Below are 21,443 nucleotides of genomic sequence, written 5' to 3'. Positions count from 1 at the left end.
CAAAATCTGAGCTTATAAAATAATCATAGATAATAACGATACTTATTGACATACAACCCTGTGTTTTCTGTGTTATCAGTAATTATTATTACGAATCAAAATAAAAACTAAATGAAATGGATGCCGGTAAAGAAAACAAGTCTTTAAACATAATTCTAATAAAATGTTTGTTAAATACTATTAATTAGGGATTCATTTTACGGAAAAAAGCGTGTGTCCATAAAGGTTTTGTCCTCCTTTTACTTATTATAAAATGTAATGTAGAATATCCCATGCAGGGCAAGGTGCAAATATTTGCCTTTTTAGTAGTGCAAATATGCAAAACATACATGACACATGGAATGTTTTTCAAACTGTTGCTGATATACGATAGTCGACAATATGGACGATGCGATGGTAAATACATATTGGAATCAGTATTTTTGGTTTTCTTATAAAATTACCCAACGGATTAGTTAGAGAGACCATTACCTGCTGTGAACATAGCATTAGTCATTATCTTTTATCGATAAGTCGTGCTGTTTTTCATAACAAATTATCCAGCATATGGCAACGCCCCTACCGAAACAGCTGAGTGTAAACAAAAATAATTTTGTGGTTTCTGTGGCTTAGTGGTTTTAAAATTAATATAGTGGCAAAATTTGTACAATAACTCAATATAATGGCCGCTACACGTTCACGTCGCTCAAATGCCGGTAACCAAATTGCGAAGTTACTAAACGATGAGGAGGAAGATGAATTTTACAAAACTTCCTACGGCGGCTTCCAGGATGAGGAGGAGGACCAAGAATATGTGTACGGTTTAGAAAATATTAATGTGTCTAAAGAATTTCTAAAACTCAATATTTTTTAGCCAAAAAGAAGAGGAAGAAGATGTAGTGGATTCAGATTTTAGTATTGACGAAAATGATGAGCCCATTTCCGATACTGAGGATGCTCCCGATAAGAAACGAAAGCGCGGCGGAGTTAGCACAAAAGCATATAAAGTAAAACCTGACATATATTTTATTTCTGTATATCAGTCATTACTAATTGATATTTCTAAAATGAAGGAGCCTAAGCCTGTCCTAAAGAAAGATGTAGCAGCAGTACCTAAAAGAAAAACTGCAAAAATAGTGAGGAGACCCCGGCCTAAGTTTACAGTAATTGATTCTGGTCGTAAATCTATTAGAGCTTCTACTGCCATAAAAACACAAGCTACTAAGATTCGCTTAAAAGAAATGGACGATGCACGTAAGAAAAAAAGACGAGTCGTAAGGGTAGAGGAGTACATGCCATCCCAGGAAGAATTGCTTGAAGAAGCAAAAATAACTGAAGAGGAAAATATTAAATCATTGGGTATGACTGATTATGATTTAATATTACATGCACAAGGTATTTTTATTGGCATATCGATACGTTTGCAGAGAAGTTTCAAAAAATGGAATTGGAGAAAAAGAAAACGCGCCCCACGAAGCGTGTATATAACGGTCCGATGATCCGATATCAGTCAATGACAATGCCAGTTGTGCGAAAGCCTACTAGAGGATCGAATATGACTGCCGATACCGCCGATTCGACAGCAAAATGTGAACGTACATTCATTACGTTCGAAAATGATCTTAATGACAAAGTCTTCGAATCCGTCTTTAAACCGAAGCGGCTAACCAATAATTCTGGACATTTGTGTCCGATAACCAGGTACGTATTATTTAATGTTGTTTCACCAAATTATACTTGCCATAATTTAACATTCTCAATTAAAATAAAATTTCCTTTGGTATTCAGAAAACCGGCGCGCTACTTTGATCCTGTCACCCAGCAACCTTATTATAGCATGCAAGTGTTTAAGATATTACGCGAAGCTTATTATTTGCAGCTGGAGGAGCGTGGTAATACAGAAAATCCTGATGTGGCTAAATGGTTAGAATGGCGTAAGATAGTCAAAGAAAATCGCGCAAAAGTTGCCACCAGCAAAGTAACTTCCACTTCGTAATAGATGTATGTATCATGTATCGATCATTAAGAACAACCATATATTTTAATTTCATGTTATTGGCATATTTTAATCGCAATAGTTCTACAAAGTTACAATAAGTAATACAATTTTAACCTAATACAATAGATCCTATAGAAATGAAGTATGAACAGTACTTACGAGTACTGCTAAAAAATTATGAGTAGTATTTTGAAGACAATAAACACCTCCGACGAAGAACAGTTACAATTTTTTTATTGCCATACAAGACAATATTCGCTAGTATCTCATTTTGGACTATCACATCACTCCTCAGTCTGCGTCGGGCTAGACTGTGATTGTTAAATAAGCGTATCTTCATCGTGACCTTCAAATACCATGAGCAACGAATGCTGTGACGGCGAACGCCCCAGTGTCATGCCACCCAGGGAACCATCCGGCGAAAGCAAACCGGTCTGCAAACTGTTGTTGTCGCGATAACCGGATGTGGACGAAGTTTGGGACACCGAGTCCCACGAGATCTCGCCTATCGTTTTCGGATGCTCTTCTTGTGAAATTTGCGTTACCTGACATTTAAGAAAGTTAATATTTTGAATAAAAACTGCAAGCAAAATACTTACAATACTTGGTGGCTCCATGGGCGTGAGACGGCTACGCCTCAACCGGAACGTTTTGCGACTTGATGCTTTTGTGCGCTGCAAGCGCGAACGTGTGTGATCGCCGGAACTATCTTCTGCAGGACTTTCGGGTGAAAGTGGCGTGGTGGACGTCTCTCCAGACGAATGTCGGAACTCCACCGATGACACGAAACGCAACTTGGGGGGCTGGGCTTTAAACGGCGCCTGTTGCAATGATTGAGAATGAGAGAGTTGTGACATGACTGCCGGAGGAAGCGCGGAAGCGATTGTTGCCGAACTCGTACCGTGACTGGAGCCAGTAGTAGCGGCGGCTGCTGTACCACCTAATGTTGGCGCTGAGCCAGCAGCGTTTTCACCGCTTTGACTCTCACTTGTATGATGGTCACGGCCCGTAGAGCTGCTCGACAGTGATTCTCTGGGCGGATGCAATGTTTGTTGAGACAGCGTATCGCTGGGTGTACAAATACCACCTGACCCGCTGCGCGAATCGATAGGCACAGCTGAGACATGAGAGTGTGTAGCCTGACCTGTGGTGGTGCCCGTGAATATTGAAATAAGTGATGGACGTTGCTGAGATTTATGTGTTTCAGCTGTACTGGTTGCGGCGGGCGTATCGGTTTTCTTTTGATCAGAGCACTCGCGATCTAAACAAAGTATAGGATAAATATTTTGAGTGTAGAAAAAATATATTTAAATACCGTAACGCTTCTCTTCAAGCTCATCTCTTAAATCCTTCAGTTCTCTAGCCAATTCCAGCAGTAGCGCTCCCTTCGACTTAATACCACCTTGAGGTGGAGTACCGCGTAGGCGTTCTCGTATTATGAATTGCATATGTCGCTCATGATCACCAATGGGGGGTTGAGAAATCTTATTGGAAAAAATTGAGATCATTAATGAGTAATGAAAAATTTGAACATAATACATTAAATTCAAACGGCAGCAATACTTACTTTATGTAAAATAAAAGACATCAATGCGATGTACAGTGGCGTTCTGTGTGTGACTACAAACTCAAGGAAGCTCCATAGATCCGGTGCCGCTTCATTTCGGCGTCCAAGGTCTCGCATTACGCGCACTATTCGCGGCCACTCATTTGATAAGCGATTCTCAAAACAAATACAAACAATGCGCAGTGCCAGAAACGCGGCCTGATAAAGTGATCCCGAGATGCGCGCAGGCCGTTTGGCGTCACGACTGCCGGTAAACGTCAGCGAACCAGCGCGTAAATCGCCACCTACACGGTTTGTCTGTATGACTGCTTGTCCGGTGCGACCCGCCGGTGGACTCATGGCATTAAGTACGACGGTCAACAGGAACGTGACATCTGTCATCTTGAGCTCGCCAATATCAGATACACCACGACCCGAGCACACCTTCAAGCACAGTGGCATAATCAAATGCATTAGAAAACCTTCGGCCTTCTCTTGCGTAGCAAATTCGCTGCCGCCACATATTTGCACTAAGGAGAAACAATCCACCGGGCTGACCACTTGTAATGCAACCAAACGTACCACCGTCGAACAAAAGAAGGCCGGAGGATTCTGAGACATAAGAGCAGCACCTGCGCTTGACACCCCCTCACCAGCGCTGGTGCCTTCGTTCACAATCAAATTTTGCACTGTGCTAATAAGCGTCTTTATTTGCTGCCAGTGTAGTACATATGGATGCCGGACAACAGTCTCATGTATACCCTTCAGTAAGCCAGCAGCCGCCTCCCAGTCGGTGTTGCGCCGTATCGAAGGTTTTTTGGATATTTTCAAAAATACTTTGTCCACACGTCGTAGTATTGTGATTAGAGAGTTGCGCAATGCATCATTTGACCAATCGGCACGCGGAAGAACGGCTTGCATATATCGCTGTAAGCCGCGGCATGCCATAGACTCAGGATCGTATGGGGACACTTTAAGCAACGAATGCGCTATGTCGGCCAAGCGCATATGACATTTGGCATCCAGCACTTCTGTCGTTTTGTTGTCGTTCGGCAGCTTCTTGGACAATTCCATTAAGCGTGTGCTGGATTTGCTGAGAAAGTCACCGACTACCGAAAGTAGGACATCACGTGGTCGCCGATATTCGGTGCGTATCATTTCGGAATCTTCGCCAGAATCCATTATGTTTTTCGTACGTGGATCATTAACATATTTCGAATGAGATTCTTCTTCGAAGTCAAGGCCGGGCGAGCAGGGTGGACCGCGACTACAATTGCGCTGTGACGAGCCTTTATGTTCCGGACTAATGCGATATGGTCCATTATAACTTTTCGCCAAACCCTCACAATTGTGTACCATAGTTCGTATGGCAACGGCCAGTTGCAAAATGATGTCCCGCTCCGATTTGCCTTGCAGCGGAATGTAGCTTGGGGATTGGATTTGCTGCAAATAGCAAGGAAGAATAGCCTCCAATATGATCTGAAATACAAAAATGCGTGTAAGTAACTCAGTATTAGACCATCGTAAGTGTCCAACCAGCATTTGGTAGCCGCGTGTGCTCTCGGCGGAGTAGGACACCACCATGACGCATAATGTGATGCAGTCCAGTACGGTGACGTCGCCGTCTTCATCGTGATAACAAAAGTCTATAGCTTTCAGCGGCTTGGGCTCCTTCACTAGTTCGGCAATGTTCAGCGGATCTGGTGAAGGATCCTCTAAACTCAAGAGTAAGTTGAAGAGACAGCTTGATTGCACCTGAAGTAGTAGATGGATATAAAAATTAATTTACAGAACTTTAACTTAACAACATTTTTATAGCTATAATTCTGAATGTGCTTATGGGATTCTATGATCTATCGACATGATTTCATGAGCTTTCTAGAGGTACGGATACTTTGCTTGGGAGTAGATCATTTAAGGCACTTTTATGAGCTCGTAGGCTGATGTGTTGGCTGTAGCATGCGCTGTGGCACAGTCTAGGAGATATGGTCTAACAATATTAGATGGTTGTTGTTGTTTTAACAGCATAGGTAGCCCTGTCAGTGTAAGTATATCATCGTTCGTCTTCGTCTAGCTCATCTAAGGGTAGGCCCAGGAAACATGCTGTTTAGACAGGTTGGGTCCAGAGGGAGAAGGGGGTTAGAAGAGTCGGTTTGAGGGGGCATGTGAAGAGGTAGTTAGTGTCGTGCGGGGTACCTTCACATGCCGGACATGGTAGATGATTCGGACTAAGAGCTTCCGAGTTTCTGGTGCATGTAATGCTTAACAATTATTTCATAAACCTATAGAAAAGTACATACCGCTACTATAGCGAATGTGTAATAATATGGACCTTCGGCAATTGCATCTAAAATCCTTAAAATATTATGCGTATTAGCATATTGTGGATTATTAAAGTTGTCAGCCGAATTATAAAATAATTAATTGGAAGCCCACGCTATCTGCTCATTAGAATCATATCAATAGCATATCAGCCGGTAGAGCATTGCTCTTCCCATCAAGAGGAGAACTTCTGCTATGGAGCTGCCAGTGTCGCAAGGTTCAACTTCTATGTACATATATATGCATAAGTATGTATATTTGTCGTCACTATAGTAGCTACACCATCAGCTATTTATATTTTTCAATCCTTATCACTTTTATGAAGTGGATGGATGCTTTCGTGTGTGCTTTCAAACAATGGACTCTTCTTTGAGGTTCCGTTGGTAGCACAAAAATGACCAGGGGGTAATTTGATTGATTACCATTGGCTTTAAATAAGGTAATTCTCATCAGTTTCCTCGGAAATGTCGTGTTTTGATATCATCACTGTACTTCGTAGTGGTAAGAGATCACTTACAACATACAGTAGATGAAAGTTCCGTCTTCTTAACATGGAAACTCAGTAGGATTACAACCGTCTTACTATGACTCGCCAAAATTAAGAGTATTTTAAGCAGGGACCGAAACTATTTATGATTTTAAAATTTTCAATGAAAAAGAGTCAAAAGCTTTTAAAAACCGTAGAACAGTTTCGAATATAAGCTGCACATACTCGTATAAGTGCATATTTGTCGATGCTTTTTATGAATCTTTCACGATTTAAAAATTTTTGAGCGGTTTTTAATTAATCGCTTAGGAAAAACACTTACAGTAGAAGCCCGATAAGTACAATTGGAAAATTTCAGCAATGATTGCACTTAGCGAAAAATTGCACTTTTGCGAATTTCTCCTGTGGATCGAGGAATACCTAGGGAAAAATATTTTAACTCTATTCAATGCAATTAATGAGCTCAAAAGGTCGATATTCAAGAAAAATGAACACATATTTATTGAAATGAATACAAAGAGATCAATGTGGAAGGACAAATGAGTGTGTGCTCCAAAATTCAATTTTTTTTTTTGGAAAAACTTTGTTATTTTCGATTGCGTTTTCTCGTAACACTTTTCAAGTGCTTTTGATCGGATATCATGCAAACAAGCGATCTGATTGAATGACAGTACATCGTTCTGTTCACCCCATTTCAAAATTGTATTGACACAGCCAAAAATCGATTCATGCTGGACTTTTTCGGTTGTTTCTTCTTGAGTAGTATCTTCGGGTTCATTGGCTTCACTATCACCTTCATCTATTCCTAATTCCAAAACCCAATTGCGGATTTCATCTGTGTCTGCTTCACCCACATAGTTTTCGACCATCTCATTTAACCGTTGTAATCCTCCAACAAGAAGGGGGTCGTCAATTTCGATATCCAATGGCATATCGTCTGGATTAGATTCAATAATCGCGTCAACTGTTGGGCTTATACCCAATACGCTTTTCCAGCATTTAGCGATCGTTTCAGGGAGCAATTTCCCCCATGCTTGGCTCAACATGATCACGGCGGTTTTCAAATCAATTTTCTTCAATAGTTCATGTAATGAAGAATCTTTTTCACTAATTACGGTTTCCATTAGCAATGTTTTGTATTGAATTTTTGTCAAGTTAATAACACCTTGATCGATTGGCTGTAAAATCGCTGTGCAATTGGCCGGAAAATACATCACTTCGATCTCACCACAAACTAATTCTTCTTCGGGCGGATGAGATGGGGCTTGATCCAGCAAGAGTAATGCTTTGGGTGGAACATCATTTTCTTTGGCGAATTTTTTCACTTCTTCGACAAAATTATCAAAGAACCAGTTTTTGAAAATATCCCGCGTCATCCAAGCAGTCTTGTTGCTAGCATAATAGACGAAAATTTTTAAAACAACGCGGATTCATAGATTTGCCGATCGTTAATGGTTTTATTTTGTGGCTGCCATCACCATTTGCAAACAAAAGAACACTGATTCGATCTTTTGAAACTTTGTTGCCTGGAGCACTCTTTTCATCTTTCGAAACGTAGGTTTTATTTGGCAAAAGTTTCCAAAAGAGCCCCGTTTCATCAGCATTATATATTTGTGATGTTACATATCCTTTTTCATCCTTTGACAAACGCTTCTCGAGCTCTGGATGATTGCCAAACCGCAAAATTTTCCGTTTATTTCCAAGTGAAAATGAATTGTATGCATTTTCTTTTAATGAACGGGATTGTTTTTTTATTCGGCAAATCGTTGCGCAACCAACTTTGTATTCGAATGCAAGATCTCGTTGTTTAACGCCTTTTTCAATTTTTTGGAGAATCTCATCTCTTTCTTTCAATGTAAGAAAATGTAGATTCTTTTTCACTTTTCCCATGATTTTATTTGATGAAAGCAAAAAAAATGATTCAAACTCCGAACGATTGTTTTACTCTCAAGAACCAGCTTGAAACTAACGCGTGTTGAATGTCACAAACGATTCGATGCCATATTTTATGATATCAGCGCTACAATTTTACAGTTATTTGTAAAAATCAAAAATCACAAAGCGTGAGAACAGTGTTTTTGGTCGCAATAATTCCGAGAACCATAACTGTGCATAGCTATAAAGCTGTGTCTTCGCGCGTGATGAACGCAAATACATTGCCGTATTAAGTAAAAAATTTCTTCGAACAAGAATTCTTTTGCGCCCGAAAATTGCAATTTTTTATTGCTCTTTTCGAGTTTTCTATGGACTCAAAATCGAATTGTACTTTCCGCGAAATTGCAGTTATCGGTATTGCATTTATCGGGCTTCTACTGTATTATATTTATACGATATTTTCTTCATCAAAGTATTACTCATTTTGTGCCTTATTTTTATTGTTTTTTCCTCAAAGGCTCACCTATCTATAGATGTTGATGCAGTTCAATTCTTTAAAATGGCAAATGGTTTTTTGTGGGAAACTTTTGCAAGGCAGAAATGCATGCGTCCACTTTCACAAATAACTTTCTTATCACCTAAGGTTTCATGCTTGATTGGGTTTCGTGCCATAAATAAATCCAAAATATTTGCAGTTGTTAGTCACACGATAAAATTTGAGTTTGGATTGTTTTATATTTGGAGAAAAAGTGTGAGATTGTATTGGAAATTTGAGGAACCGTGGTTAGTCATGGCTGGCAGTGTATTATATATATTTATACACACATACACATTTTTTTAATTTGTTTTCAAAATCAAGTCTTACCTTGTGTGCCTCGCCGTAGGTACCTTCCTCGTCCGTATCGAGTATAGCTGACACCGAACCGAACATTTGCAATATGAACGGTTTCCGATTGAGCAAATAGAACTGTTTCACCGCATACTCTATAGTTGTAGTGATCAATTTATTGGTTTGATGTAGCGAATATACTTGTAACAGTGTTGGCATAATCATGAAATAACCATTTGTTGAGAATATGTTTTTAAAATTAAAAGCAGCATTAATATAGGTCGCCATGACATAACGCATAATGCACGAGTCTTCAGCATGCAGAATTGCTGCACCGGAAAGCACATTCAGGAATAGTTGTATGTCGGCGGAGTAAGCAAAGTTGCCAGCCATCGCTTCGAACATGCGCGCAATCAAGCGCACCCACATGAATTTGTGCAGCACATCAAGTCCAAGTAGCACCTGAATGGTAGTTAGCAAGGAATTAAATGAATTAAATATTTATCTATGATTCAAATTTGCATACCTTGCCATATTCACCACCTTGATGTAAATCAAGATCCACTTCGAGTGCCTTGCGCGGAAATGATGGCAGTTTCATTAGTTCCTCATGTAGAAAGACAACACGCTGCACCACCATATCCACATTCTTCAAAATGGCCCACGTCAGATGCACCTTTCCGATTTCGACGAATTTCTTTGTGAGCTCCTGCTTTTGTAATGCCAAGAAAGACTCCTCCGGCTTCATGAGTATCAAACGAACCTCCGGATATTGGGAACGTTTGAAGAAGTACAAATCACGTATATACCAATTAGGATTGAGTATTTTGCCTAAGAAGGAAATGAAAAATAATTTACGCTTGAGTTAAAGGATATACAATTTTGTAGGGTAAGTGCAATAAAAATTGTATAACTATTTATACTTAGTCGCGGTGTTTTGTTAATAAACCAATATTTCTCCGATTTTGAGAATTATACACCACACATATGTATACTTAGTCCTCCCACAAGTTCTGTTAAAAGTTAAGTCCGTTATAGAAATGAAATTATAATACTTTTTTTTAATGAAGTGAATTTTATTTAATCAAGTAAATATTAAAAAAAAATTAATTTTCATTCGAAATGGTCACAATTTGCTTTTACAGAAGTCATTCAGCTATTGCAGCACGCACGGTTTTCATGGATATTGACGTCGCTGCTAGAACCAAAGATTGGTTGACACTCTCCAAATTTCTGTGAGGTCTTCGACAGGCCATTTTGACCGCAAGGTGTAATGAATTCAGATTTCGACTACCAGATGGTCAATCTTCAGCGGCGATGAACCCAGGAATATTGTTTTTTAGCCACTGCTAATGGACGAGCGTAATTTTGCTGGAAGATCCAACGCTCTCTCTCCATTGAAGAGAGTACTGCTCAATTGCTTCACAACGCCTTCTAAGATATCCTCCTGGTACACTTTTGTCCCGGGCGTAACCCCTTTTTCGCAGAAATGAAGACATGTAACGCCTTTTCAAGACACTCCCCACTAAACCGTTACGGAGGCTGAATGGTGACCACGTTGAATCCTTGGCACAACTTTTTTGCGTCTTTAGAAGTTTTAGCATAGATTTTCCCGTTTTGCTTATTAAAAACTTCTTCAACAGTGCAAATCTTCTCATCTGTGAAAAAAATATTTTCATAGCCGTTGGCCACCTGCGACCGAAAAAGTTGCTTGCATCTGTCCAGTCTAATTTTCTTTAAGCGTGTTGTCAAAAGACGACCAGTTGAATGACGGAAGGCTTTCATGTGGGGATCATCTCTAATTAGTCTTGACATCGATCTGGTTGATACCTTCATTTCCTTGGACATGATTTTCTGCTTTCTAAGAGGATTTCTGCGAATTCTTTCTTGTACGGCTTTTATGGCTGCACTGGTTCGAACCATCCGAGGAAGACTACTTCATTTTTTGTCTGTCACTTCAGATGTTTGGGAAAAACGATTGATCGTAGGGTAAACAAACATTGCCGCACTTACTTGTATGTAATGCAATCACTGCAATGCGATTTTCCTTAGCTTCCCACTCTATTGTTAACAAGCGATGGCACCTTGTTGTTGTTGCACAATTGCAAGGGCCTACCGAACGGCAAATGGTTATTTATGAGGAACTTTTTGCTCTCACACTACTGCATAGTAGTCACGCACCAACCCATTCGGCTGTGGTGACGGCAAGTGTATAACTATTTATACTTATATGTATAAAGGGTTTTTCAATTGACGCGGGTCGATTTTGGCGCCCTGTGGCAGCCATTTTGTTTTGGTGACATCTGTCAAATCTTTTGTTTATTATTCAGTTGTTTATGCCAAATCATCATGGCAAGTTACACGATTAAACAGCACGTTCAAATGATAAAACTTTATTATCAAAATGAGTGTTCATTAACATAAACGTTGCGCGCATTGCGCCCATTTTTCGGTAGACGTGGTGGCCCTTCCAATTTCTTATGGCCCATATTGAACCATATGGACCTAGACGACATGTGGTTCCAGCAGGACGGCGCTACGTGCCACACAGCAAACGCCATTTTATTCCATTTCAACATCTACACGCCCTTATTGAAAAACCCTATATAAAATGATAGATCTGAATATACTCGTATTACGTAGGTGTTAAACTTAACTTTGGAAACAAAGAAAAATATTTATACCTTTCTGCGCTCAGTGCCAAATAAACTCTGGTCGCAGATCTGGTTTCGATCTTCACCTTGGCATACACTTATCAAACATTTTTTCTTGTAGTGGCACTTCTGCCTTGAAAAGTTTTTAGCAAAATTCGTGCATCATTTGGAGGTGGCCTAAAACTGTGAGTATCTCCATTTGTGGGACAAATCACATAAGCAACTCTGCAATACATTGGCACCCTATCGCACGTTTGGGTAGAATATCGATGTGTTCAAAGACTCAGATTCTGCATATGTATTGTATATAGGGTCCGCCATATAACTTTACGGAATTAAAAATGCTATAAAAAAGAAACTACTCAATATTTTTCCAAACTGTTTTTTTTATTTTGAAGTACAATCCTTCCGGTTAATGATGGAACACAACTTCATTCATATGGCTGCCTCGGCTAGCCATGCACCATCCCATACGATCGGTCCAATTTTTCAACACATTTTCGATTGTATGCGGCTGTATTTCAGCTATGACATAGCGTATGTTGGTCTTCAGTGCATCAATTGTTGCATCAATATTTTCGGGTGTACGCACGGTTTATGGTCGGTAACGCGTTGGTTTGTCAATTAGCAACCCAGTTTCTCTTACTTTTTTCGCAAAGTAACGCACATACGCTTCATTCGGTGCTTTTCTTCTTCCCATTGCCGTACGTAATTTTCGTACACATTCTGCAACATTACCATGATTTTCAAAGTAATGTCGCAATATTTCCCAGCGTTCTTTGAGCGTATACACAACCATTTTCGTTCAGCGGAAGAATAAAACTAATTTTCTGTCAAATCAGATGACAGCTAAGTGTTACCATTCTTCAAATAATACCTAGTTCAAATCCGTAACGATAGATGGTAGATAGTACAGCTTAGATCGTTGAAATTAAATCTAGGTTGGACATCGGCAGGCATATTTGGATCTCCACTTGGTCGATTTTTATTACTTCTTTAAGTTAGATAATACTTCAACATTCCGTAATATGCAAGTGAGGAATTTTTTCGTACAGTCTGTGTCAGAAGAAAAGAACCGGATATGAGTGGACCTCAAGCCAGCCACAAATCCGAACGATTCTCTCAAACTTCAATCAGATCTTAACAATATTTTAAATCGTCAACCTCTAAATATAAATAAATGTTTTCATGTTTCTTTTTCCAAGTCTCGAACTTCTATCCCTACATCTTATTATACCTGTAACAATACAATTTTAGAAAGAATGTTAATCATAGCACTCAAGTCGAGTTAATATACATGACTCGCATTATAGTGGATACCCATTCAGTGTACAGCATGATTCAGGTTTGGAACGTACCAGAAGTGTAAATAATAAATTCTGAATTGAAACGCAAGCCCGGAGTAAGAGATAATAACGTAATTCACATTATTGCGGATTAAGAATTTACCAAAAATCACAGATATTAGATATTTCATTTCAAGTGTTTAATTGGAAATCATCAATACAGGGTTTGATTGACAAGTAATGAGCCTTATTTTTTTAAGCAGTTTTATTAAACCTTTTGACTTATACAACTAATATTCTTCAAAATAGGACCCTTGAGCGTCAATACACCGCTGGTAGCGGTCCTTCCACTGCAGGAAAAATTTTTTCAATTCATCCGCCGGAATCGCGTTAAATTCTGCTGTCACAGTTTTTTGGATCACCTCGATGGAGTCGAAACGCCTCCCCTTCAGCTTTCTTTTCAGGCGCGGGAACAAGAAGAAGGGACAGGTCTGGGCTGTAGCGGGTTGGGAACCTCCATCTTGGCCAATGTTAAAAAATTCACGAACCCGGTTCACATCTTCGTCTGTTTTCGTCGTCGAAGGCCTTCCAGATCGCTGTTCGTCTTCGACGTCCTCCCGGCCTTCCTTGAACGACTTGTGCCAGAGATTGGTCTCCGTAAGCCTCCGTGAGTAGCCCAATGGTTTCGGTACTCGTTTTGTTTAGCTTTACGCAAAATTTGATCGAGTAACGTTGCTCCAACAATCGGTGCATTTTCGCCACTGCAAAATCCTAACACACTTGTAAAACAGTTTTCACGCGCGGATGTTGACTGCACCGCTGTTGCCAGCGAACTGGGACCGGTTTCTAGTGGAAGGGGAAGGTCCAACGATTATTTTCCCCCACCAGCCGATTCGGTTGATCGTTTGGCAGACGCTCCGCGCGGGAAGGCTCAATACTTTTCAATCAAACCCTGTATTGCTTGACATTTAATTTACCGCTGCACGTGTTTTCGATATGCGAGTATTAGAGTTTTAAAAATGGGTTTGTATTTGTAATAACGAGTCTGTATTAAATTTTGCGTTAAAAATGGATTCAATGGTGCGAAAATCTGTTCGAAAACTGTTTCGGTAATGCCAAAAGGTCAGACAGTTAATCAGAACTATTATTTGGGCGTAATGAGATGCTTAATGATGGTGGGATGGAAACAACTCGTGGATTTCGCTATAATAACGCATTGTTGCACAGTGCCATCATTATCGGTGAATTTTTGACCAGGAACGAAACGAGTATGCACCACCAAACTCAAACAGCCATCGAATTAACCTGATATATTTCACAGCGATTTGATTTTTTTCTGTTGGGTTGAGTCAATAAATCACTACGGGAAACGCTTTTTAGCATCCGAAAAGAAGTAAGGAAAAATCGAAAACGGCTCTCTATACCGAAAATAGAGTTCCAGAAGTATTTCGAGAGCTGGATCAAAGGCGAGCATACATTGCACTTGATGGGAGTACTTTGAAGGTGGAATTAACTTGTATTTTGAATTTTCTTAATATATTCCAGGAACTTTTTGATTAAGGTGGTATGTTTTTGATATCATCAGAGGAGCGATTGATTCACTATTTTTCGCTTTCGGACATGCCTTTTATAAGCACCCGTAAACATGATTCTTTTGTTTTGGAACGTGATAGCTCCTAATATTATATGTATGGACATTTCTAGGGCATTGAAAGAGCTTAATTTGCTCCATAGTCCCTTATAATCAGATTCTACTTAGTCAAAATTTTGGTTTAAGCTCTGATTGCTTGAAATGTTGAATTAATTATAAAGCTATTTTTAATTTTAAGCACATATCCTGTACGAAAATTGTTAAACATTCTTATTAAATAAATAATTGGAATAGAGTAAAGGCCAAGTGGAGTATTCTTGATCCATTATAAAGTTAGTAAAGGTTCTAGAACTCCAAACAATATTTCAACAAAATTATTAATATAACACGAACTTACTGCTTTTGTAATCCACCAGACTGTAATGATTTAAATTCTTTTCATCCACCGGATAATAGTCCAAAGCTTCTTTCAATAGTTGACAGAACAATGTATCCTCTTGCACTGGAAATTGCGAGGGTATGTTGCAGTCGTCATCAGTAGGCCCGTGAACGACAATTTTCTTTGCCGCCGGCACATTTGCTGTTAATAAAATAGAAGCGTCACATTGTTCCTTGCGTAAAATTTGCTTCAGGTCCTTAAACATAATGCCATGCACGCTATGAACCACCATCCAAAGCACCGAAAGAGCTGAACCGACAAGCTGCCATAGGCATGAAGGATGAAGAAATGGAGAATAGTTTACATACATATGTACCTACGAGTATACAATATATATTTACCTCCTGTTTGTGCTCATTGGACGAACGCACGTAGAACATTATGTAACCAATGATGGAGTTGTATAGCGCAAAGGCTGCCTGTTGCGGCAAACGTGGCACAAATCGTATCAGGTGTCGGAGCAATTTGAACATTTGATCTTGACGATCACGTGTTAAGCGTTCAAATACGTAGCGCAGGAAGAGAGCGGACTCTTCTACTAGACATACCCAGATGGCCTAATGAAGAATAGTTTGATTAATGCATTCTTCGCACTGATTGGTGTAATGTAATGTTTACCTGATAGGCAATTTCATAGACAGCATTTCCATCAGTGCCGATGGCCGCATCATCCAAGCAACCCACAATTTGCATAACCGACGAACAAAGCACCGATGGAAATAGCGAATGCGCATGATGCAAATGTATACGCGTGCCATCCAAGTCCTCTTCACCCTCATGATCTTCATGTTCCATGCCTGGCTCGTGGGATGCCTGCTGACTGATCGGTATGGTAGTGATGAGGAAACTATGTCGCTCGGCGCGTTGTTTGTCGCGTTGTTGGCGTAAAGCATTTCGTATAGCTTCTGTTTGTTGCATTTTGCGACTCTTCGTTGCAGTGACCAGAGAACGCTGGAAGTAAGCGCATATCGATGTATAGAGTGCTACAAAAAAAAATGTCCCGACTTACGTGCCTATCTTGATTGAGCGTCACATCCATATCTTTAGTCTGTTGCACAGGCATCCAAGGCGGATCGACGACCGGTAAGCTTTCGATGCCAATTTTGGGAGACGGCAGCGTAAATTCAATGCCGCCAGGTGGTACCTTGAAGGTTAGATCGTGAGCGTTTTCTTCCATGCGCGGCCAAACATGGAAGCGACTCTTCCAAAGCACCAGATATCTACAAGTCACATACATATATGCGTATATTGTAAGTATTAGTAAGTATATAATATAGTCTTCACCTCTGCACAGCGCCAATGCGCACATCGGGATCCTTGCTCTTCAAAGCGCGTTGCATTATGTCAAAGGCGAAATTTTGTGCCTTTACCGAACCCATTAGAAAGACAGCAGCGCTCGCTGAAGCGGTGTCTTGATTCGTATCAAGCAGCAGTTCCCAAGCGGCAGGCATTGCTTCAATAACCATTTCTTCAGTCAGTATGACTGCGCCTTTGAGCATCGTGGCGAAGGGATAATGGAATAGCGTACGTATATAGAAGCGTTGATACTTCAGTATGGCCGGTTCGTCCTGATCCTTTTTCTCCTTTTCCTTATGAAAGGTATCAGCTAGCTTCTCAGCAATCTCTATATCGGGGTCGTCGCTAATACTACAGATTTGCATTCAAATTTGTGAAATGGGAATATTATAATTATAGATCCTAAAACTCTCACTCGCTTATTTTCTTATATTTACCGATCACGCCGCGATATACTATCCTTGCGCTTAGATGGCGACGTGTGTGTAGAACTTTGTTCGGACACCTTTCGTGTTGAACGTGGGCGCGTTTGATGCGACTTAGATGTGGCGCTTACGGATACGGTTGGCTCTACAGTGGGATGCTCAATGTCGAAGGTAAAGCCAAATTCTTCGCCATAGACCTGTATTACAGAGAGTGATTTATAAACGAGTAGGAGTTTATTTATTTAGATATTTTTAATTTATTTCACTACCTTTCGTGTTGCCTTAATCAAACGTGTGCAGGAACGCATATGTCTTTTATAGCAATACGGATGACAGTATCCCTTGTGTGGACAATAGTAGTTGTAGCTGGTGATAAGATCAATCACTGCTTTAAGCCAGGGCATATTTTTGGCAGTGTCATCGGTTTCATTTGAGTCTGTTGGTGATTCTGGTTGTTGATCATCACTTAGTATTCCTGGTGATTCCTCACCACTGACCATACCTTGCTCGGAAGTGTCGCTGCGATCAGAAAGCGATGAAACTTTGCGACGAGACTGTATGGAATCGACGCGCTTGACTAGAAAAACAATTTGGAAACTTATTTAAAAAGTTCTAGTATCTGGAACTGTGAGCGAGAACAAAATAAAGTTATGGGGAAGGCGAAATTACTACAACAATTACACAGGCCAACAACCAAAAAACTGTTTCGATAATTTTAACTAAGGTTTTAAGGTTTTTTTATGCTGAAAACGAATATGACCTTGAAAATGCTCCAGCACGTCAGGATTTTTGGCAATTTGAGGTTAAAAAGTCAAAAAATGCAGATTTTGGCCATTTTTTTAATTTTTTTTTGGGAAAGGTAAAGTTGTTTTTTAATTTTCCACAACGGCATCTCAAAGTACTAGTCTTCAGCTTTAAAATCCATTTTTTTAAATATTTTTACGATTAATATAAAAAAAGTTATTCTATTTTGAATTGGAGACTTTTAGATATGCAAATTCGACCTTTCTAACTCTCTAACGCCCCTGTAAAGGGCGTCATATTCGTTGTCAGCATAAAAAAACCTTCAAGAAACACCCATAGCCGTTTTAAAAGCTGTAAAAAAGCGAGATTTTGTTGGCCTGTGTTATTGGATGAAGACGTATGTCGAACCCTTGATGATATGTCTAAAGAGTTGGATGTTGACAGTTCAATCGTCGGTAAACGTTTGCACGCGATGGGAATGATCCAGAAAGTAGATAACTGAGTGCCATAGCAATTGAGGAGAGAGATATCAAGAGACGTTTGGTGACGTGTGAGATGATTCGTCAACGGCAGAAAGATGAAAATTTATCCATTATTATAACCCTTAGCGTCGAAAATGTTTGAGCCTGCCAGGTGAACCAGGTCCATCCACTGCGAAAAAAAAAATTGCGCTTCAAAGGTTATTTTGTGCATCTGGTGGGATCGGAGGGGTGTCATCTATTATGAACTCCTTAAACCATCTGAAACCATCACTGGCGATCGTTACCGACGGCAGCTAATGTGTATGAATTGAGTTCTCAAAGAAAAGCGGTCGGAATGGGACGGTAGACATGAAAAACTGATTCTGCTGCTTGACAACGAAAGGCCACACGTTGCTAAATCGGTCCAGAAATATTTAGAGGTACAGAATTGGGAAATCTTTCCCGCCTTATACCCCAGACATTACACCTTCGGATTACTATCTGTTCCGATCAATGCAGTCATCCCTTATTGGAGAGTGGTTCACTTCTTACGAAGGCATCGTAAACTGGGTCCATGAATGGATCAAGTCAAAAGAACTCGAATTTTTCGTCAGAAGAATCCGTGTGCTGGCTGAAAGATGGAGTAAAGTTGTAGGTTACAATGGCATATATACATATATATATATATGGTATAATTGGCGCGTACCCCCTTTTTGGGTGTTTGGCCGAGCTCCTCCTCATATTTGTGGTGTGCGTCTTGATGTTGTTCCACAAATAGAGGGACCTATAGTTTCAGGCCGACTCCGAACAGCAGATATTTTTATGAGGAGCCTTTTCATGGCAGAAATACACTCGGAGGTTTGCCATTGCCTGCCGAGGGGCGGCCGCTATTAGAAAAATGTTTTTCCTAATTTTGGTGTTTTCACCGATATTCGAACCGACGTTCTCTCTGCGAATTCCGAATGGTAGTCACGCACCAACCCATTCGGCTATGGCGGCCAATGGCACATACTTCGCATAATATCAAGTATTATTTATTTGTTTAAATAATTCGAAAATTTTTAAAGTGAAACCTTTGCGGTCCTTTTAAGAATTAAACAATTTTTTTCAGTGTTATAGTATCAAGTATACTTTTCAGAACATTTTTTTGGAAGAATATTCGATTTGTTATTGCTTAATCGTCTTACCTTTCAAGTACAGTATCTCTCACTTTTGTAAATCTTTATGGTCTTAACCTTCGATCGCATTTGTCTTGTTTTTTGATGTACGAACAGAGTAAGGTAATGCACAGGCACATTCCAGATTTTTTTTGTCAACACTTTTTATGCATGTACAGTAGCGTTAGACCATGCGCGAGACTTATAAATGATGGCTATTCGTAAAGATCCCTCCTCTTACCACCATTTAATTGGACCAAATATTGAAACTCTATCTTTATTTTGATTGATTTAATCGCAGTAGTATTTGTAGTAGTCTCCTATGAGAAAGGAGTTATTTTCTTGGAAATCATCATCAGAGTGGTTGGTACTAAAAACGCTCCACGCAGAGATGTTATTCTGCTCCTGTTTTTAGTCTCATTTGTGCTTAACTGCCATTCGGCTAGCTCTGGGTTAGATACCCACAGTGGATATGCAATATCAAATGATAGCAAAAGTTTTTTTCTACTGGCAGCCATTAAAAAAAATTCTTATAAAAACTAGTGTATGTTGCAGATATTCGATATAAATATACCTACAATACAACTTACATATATGAAGTATTACAACAATTTTTTGTATATAGAAAAATCTGACATGATCTCTAAGCTAACTTCTATTCCACCACCTTTCTGAAAATTAGAGTGAAATGCGTTAGATTGCACTAAATACATGAAGCCCTCACAGATTAAATGTATGAGTAATCTAAAATTCACGATTCTTCAATTACTATCAATCACATTTGTTCCGCGAAATGGGTGGGGAAAAATATATGCTTCCGAATCCAACGAAGGACGGAAACTGAACTAGGTTTTGCTATCCATTTTCCTATCTCACTCATTTAGTCCACCGTGAACCAGAAGAAAAGCTTTTGAGATGAATTTTGAGCTGGACTGGATTATGTTACATGCACACATATTTTCCCTCTAGCGCACTAAAAATGTGAAGGTTTTTTGAATATTCGGTCGACCGACAGTTTTTATCATGGATCCTAGATGAACATGCAGAAGACTTTAAGCACTTTTTAAGACAAAGACAGCCAAAGCGAACTTAAGAACACTGCCTGTGTGTTTCTTAGAGTTTCTTTTGGCACGAACGATTACTAAACACATATTAAATTTAATTCAGCTATCGACAAAATTTACTCACAATCGGTCTCCAAATCTTTCCCATCTTTAGTGTTACGACGCAGCTTCAAAGATCGACGCTTAAATGATCCGCCCGTTGTTGTGGCCGTACCACGACGCAAAAGGAACGGCCGCACGGCGGAAGCTATTGGACGACGAGCTGAAAAAAGTACAGAAAGAAAATTATATTAATTATTCTACCATTAATTGCATTACCCCATACCTTCTTCACCTTCTTTCGTCAGTGTGGTATTGCTACTATTTTCTGACTCATTATCCGGCTCGTGTAATACAAAAGAAATCTTTCGCTCAGTTTGACCTCCTACAATACATAGCAACCGGAGAATTGGAAAATTAGCTTACCTAAACATGAGATTCGTGTTATATATACAACTTACCCACTGTGTCATTGCCGGCAGCAATGGACTGCAAACTTTGGGCCGATGTTTGGGAGTGGCCCATCGAACTTAGCGCCATAGACCAGCGACGATTAGCTTCGCGATATACCTTCTCCCAAGGTGCGTGTTTCTCTCGATGTAGCAATTTTGAAGTTTTGGGCAGGAGCACATAAGTGTCACGCAAGAATGCTGTGATTTCGTAGAGCAAGACACAGGCGATCAATTTTAGCGCATGCGGACAATCATTACCATGCGGATTAACCGATGCCTCGTCCAGAAAATCCTCTTCTTCGTCTTGTTGCAATAGTTCACGTTGACGCTCTGGGTCGGCGAGTGTAGCATTCACTGATTCAAATTGTAAACGTTCGGTAAAGATAATCTCCTCAAGACGAGCACCCAACATCTCGGCCCACTTTGAAAGATGAGGCAAATCTTTTACGTTATTTTAAAAGAAATCATTTGCTTGCTTAGTTTTCGTTACCTGGTGAAACATTTTGCCAGCAGCACGTTGTAAAATATGTGTACGGCGTGTGCTAGTCGCGGTAGTTTGATGTTTAATCTGATTCAGATTGAGATTGGTGCCTGAGGGTCGATAAGCGCTCAGATTGTGTTTCATCCAAGGTGGCCATTGACCCTTGTTGCAGAGATGTACAAAGTGCGCGCATTCCAGCAAGAAGGTGGCGCGTGCTACAAGTGGTGCTTGAGGCTATATGAGGATGTGAGTGAAATTATAAGAATATACATATTTATATATGTATTATGTATATATGCATTGTGTCTCAAAACTAT

General features: G+C 39.9%; 2 protein-coding genes across 6 annotated transcripts in view; one reads left to right on the top strand and one right to left on the bottom strand.

Annotated features, from left to right (window-relative positions):
• The first annotated feature begins 560 nt into the window (after positions 1-560).
• Positions 561-2,199, top strand: LOC129252892 (vacuolar protein sorting-associated protein 72 homolog). The gene is made up of 5 exons (XM_054891046.1): positions 561-795; positions 854-986; positions 1,053-1,338; positions 1,407-1,680; positions 1,768-2,199. The coding sequence occupies exons 1-5, from the start codon at positions 662-664 to the stop codon at positions 1,973-1,975; spliced, it is 1,035 nt and encodes a 344-aa protein (XP_054747021.1). The 5' UTR covers positions 561-661; the 3' UTR covers positions 1,976-2,199.
• LOC129252891 (protein unc-80 homolog) overlaps positions 2,019-21,443 on the bottom strand; it is a 48,309-nt gene continuing 28,884 nt past the window's right edge. For 2 of the 5 annotated variants that reach the window (XM_054891041.1, XM_054891043.1), the window contains 18 exons: positions 21,136-21,360; positions 20,655-21,066; positions 20,480-20,578; positions 20,279-20,416; positions 16,998-17,305; positions 16,741-16,925; positions 16,292-16,654; positions 16,017-16,227; positions 15,626-15,958; positions 15,349-15,564; positions 14,966-15,269; positions 9,564-9,868; positions 9,074-9,499; positions 5,061-5,279; positions 3,546-5,003; positions 3,294-3,462; positions 2,578-3,239; positions 2,019-2,523 (listed from right to left, as the gene is read on the bottom strand). In XM_054891041.1, coding sequence (XP_054747016.1) covers positions 2,299-2,523; positions 2,578-3,239; positions 3,294-3,462; positions 3,546-5,003; positions 5,061-5,279; positions 9,074-9,499; positions 9,564-9,868; positions 14,966-15,269; positions 15,349-15,564; positions 15,626-15,958; positions 16,017-16,227; positions 16,292-16,654; positions 16,741-16,925; positions 16,998-17,305; positions 20,279-20,416; positions 20,480-20,578; positions 20,655-21,066; positions 21,136-21,360 — 6,258 coding nt within the window. In that variant the 3' untranslated portion in view covers positions 2,019-2,298. Of the gene's footprint in view, positions 3,240-3,293; positions 3,463-3,545; positions 5,004-5,060; positions 5,280-9,073; positions 9,500-9,563; positions 9,869-14,965; positions 15,270-15,348; positions 15,565-15,625; positions 15,959-16,016; positions 16,228-16,291; positions 16,655-16,740; positions 16,926-16,997; positions 17,306-20,278; positions 20,417-20,479; positions 20,579-20,654; positions 21,067-21,135; positions 21,361-21,443 lie in introns of all 5 variants that reach the window. The other 3 variants (XM_054891044.1, XM_054891040.1, XM_054891045.1) reach the window with 3 other exon arrangements.

This window comes from Anastrepha obliqua, chromosome 1 (genome assembly GCF_027943255.1).
Source record: "Anastrepha obliqua isolate idAnaObli1 chromosome 1, idAnaObli1_1.0, whole genome shotgun sequence".
NCBI classification, from domain to species: Eukaryota; Metazoa; Arthropoda; class Insecta; order Diptera; family Tephritidae; genus Anastrepha; species Anastrepha obliqua.
Note: the sequence above shows the minus strand (reverse complement) of the source record. Positions and strands in the feature narration are given on the sequence as shown.

What these genes read in the sequence shown, in the direction of transcription:
- LOC129252892 (XM_054891046.1), top strand. Translation starts at nt 662, where the DNA reads ATGGCCGCTACACGTTCACGTCGCTCAAATGCCGGTAACCAAATTGCG. An exon ending in GAGGAGGACCAAGAATATGT is followed by an intron (nt 796 to 853) that starts GTACGGTTTAGA and finishes AATATTTTTTAG; the next exon opens with CCAAAAAGAAGAGGAAGAAG. An exon ending in CATTTGTGTCCGATAACCAG is followed by an intron (nt 1,681 to 1,767) that starts GTACGTATTATT and finishes TTTGGTATTCAG; the next exon opens with AAAACCGGCGCGCTACTTTG.